Source organism: Silurus meridionalis, chromosome 10 (genome assembly GCF_014805685.1).
Source record: "Silurus meridionalis isolate SWU-2019-XX chromosome 10, ASM1480568v1, whole genome shotgun sequence".
Classification (NCBI taxonomy): Eukaryota; Metazoa; Chordata; class Actinopteri; order Siluriformes; family Siluridae; genus Silurus; species Silurus meridionalis.
Genome location: NC_060893.1, coordinates 26,922,601 through 26,925,100, shown reverse-complemented (window position 1 = coordinate 26,925,100; position 2,500 = coordinate 26,922,601). Strand labels below are relative to the sequence as shown.

Genomic DNA, 2,500 nt, shown 5'->3' with positions numbered 1-2,500 from the left:
GAAGGACAGGTAGATAGATAGAGGGACATGCAGACAGACTGATAGAGGGATGGATGGGTAGATGGATGGATAGAAGGACAGACAGATAGATAGAGAGACAGGCAGACAGACTCATAGAGGAATGGATGGGTGGATGGATGGATAGAAGGACAGACAGATAGATAGAGAGACAGGCAGACAGACTGATAGAGGAATGGATGGGTGGATGGATGGATAAAAGGACAGACAGATAGATAGAGGGATGATCGTAGCCATGAATCCAGATGTGTGTGTGTTTTGTAGCCCCTCCTGTAAGAAGCTCCTCCGAGTACACTGAAGTTCCTCTGGGTTCTCTGGACATCTCTGCCTCAGACACTCCCACTTTGTCTCCTCACACAGGTACGTTTCACTTTGAAATGCCCTGAAGGAGGCGTGGCCTAAAACTGATCGGTTTGTGTTGATTGTGTGTGTAGATGATAGAGAGATGGAGCGGATGGAGGAGTTGCCGTTGTGTAGCTGTAGAATGGAGGCTCCTCGGGTGCACAAACTCACGGCGAACACGCAAACAACTTGCATGGCCATCGAGAGCATCAACGGACAGGTGAGAAAAAGAGAGAGAAAAAGAGAGAAAGTATAAAGTGTTCTGTTTTCAGTAGTAATAATAATTTCCCCTATGTGAATCTAAGCTGGTGGGCTGTACCAACTCCATTATAAAGGGGGAGACGATGCGTCCCTCTAGCCGTGTCTCTCTCATGGTACTCTGTGAGACCCATCGCTCTCATATGGTGAAACATCACTGCTGCCCCGGCTGTGGCTACTTCTGCCTCTCTGTAAGACACACACACACACACACACACACACACACACACACACATCTGGTCACAGTGCAATGTAAACATTGTCCTAGGGGACCTTTCTGGAGTGTTGTCCGGACGTCCGTATCGCTCATCGTTTCCACCGCAGCTGTGTGTCTGTCCTGGGTGGTGGGCGGAGCCGGGGCACTTCGGTGGGCGTCGGCTTGCTTTTCTGCCCCCATTGTGGCGAGGACGCCTCCGAGGCACAGGAAGTCACAATTCCCCCGCCGTCATCATCTTCAGGGGCAGTTGTCACGTCTAGTGCCTCATCCACCACTCCGCTTCTGCCTTCCGCGCTGGCGGCAGCGACTACGGCGCTCAGCAGCAAAAAGAGGAGCGGGGAGCCAATCAGGTCAGACATCGCATATGATCAGGAGGTGCTCTTGCTTATTTTTGTTCGTTTCTCAACTTCTTTTTTCTCTTTCTCTGTCAGTGCGAGGATGCACTGGCGTGGTGAGGTCAGGAAAGGGGTAGTGCCTCAGTCTGTACCCCCCAATACTGCCACAGCTTCAGGGGTGGGTGGAGTTGTGGATGTGGTTGCCCTCGGTGAAGGGGGTGTGGACAGTGTTGGCCCCTCACTTGTCCTCCCCAATGGAAAGCCTGTGTGTCCTGGAGCACTGCCTGCTGGAGACTGCAGAGCAGCACTGCAGAGAGCCATTCTCAATCAGGAGACTGAAAGGTACTTATATGGTTTCACACACACACCTAATGTCATGTATGTAGAAGTGTTAATAATTCTCTCCATTCTGTTCGAATCAGGAAGAAGAAGTTACGGTTCCACCCACGTCAGCTCTATCCCGCGGCCAAACAGGGCGAAGTGCAGAGGGTTCTACTCATGCTCAGTAAATACAGCACAGCACCTGTCCAATCAACTCTGTATATTTAAAACCTCTCCACCAATCAGCTCCTTTACAAACTGCTAAACCAATAAGCTCTGTTATTAATTAAACAAATTTTCCCCTCTCTCACTCTCTCACTCTCTCTCTCTCTCTATCATGCTCTCTCTCTCTCACTCTCTCTCTCTGTAGTGGAAGGTATAGACCCAGTGTATCAGCCGGACTCTCAGAATCGGCGCTCTGCCCTTCATGCTGCAGCTCAGCGTGGCCTGATCGAGATCTGCTACCTCCTCATACAGGTACCACATCATAATTCTGAGAATTATTCTAGTTGCCAGCAGAAATTCAGGAAGATGATCCACTTATCAATGAAAATGTTGGGAATTCTTTATGCAATACTGCAAAGGATTTTGGGGAATTTGTCCACTTGCACATGGTAATTGTAAAAATTGTTGGTTTGAGTTTTTCCACTTATGCAGAGAGATTCTGGGAGTTTAGCCACTTGTCCAGGGGAATACTGGGAGGTTCATCCTTTGGAATTCTGAGAGTTGTGAATGGACTGAAAGTTCTCGAGAATTCTTGACATGGGGAGTTCTGAGAGTTTAACCATTTGTTCATGAAACTTCTGGTAGTTTAAACACTTATCCAGGGGAATTCTTGGAGTTCAACCAATTGTCTGAGGGAAGTTTGGGAGTTTAACCACTTGTTCAGAAGAATTCTGGGAATTTAGCCACTTGTCTAAGGGAATTCAGGGAGTATAGCCACTTATCCTGGAGAATTCTGAGTTGTTGTGGAACTGGGAGCTCTTGTGAAAATCTTTGACCAGGGGAA

At 48.4% G+C, this 2,500-nt stretch overlaps 1 protein-coding gene across 1 annotated transcript in view; it reads left to right on the top strand.

The window, feature by feature from the left end:
• The window catches only part of ehmt2 (euchromatic histone-lysine N-methyltransferase 2), a 36,845-nt gene that overhangs the window by 16,750 nt on the left and 17,595 nt on the right, over positions 1–2,500 (top strand). Inside the window, exons 10-16 of the mRNA XM_046859638.1 lie at positions 283–378; positions 453–580; positions 666–809; positions 887–1,185; positions 1,267–1,512; positions 1,593–1,675; positions 1,862–1,968. Of these exons, the coding sequence (XP_046715594.1) occupies positions 283–378; positions 453–580; positions 666–809; positions 887–1,185; positions 1,267–1,512; positions 1,593–1,675; positions 1,862–1,968 (1,103 nt within the window). The remainder of the gene's footprint in view (positions 1–282; positions 379–452; positions 581–665; positions 810–886; positions 1,186–1,266; positions 1,513–1,592; positions 1,676–1,861; positions 1,969–2,500) is intronic.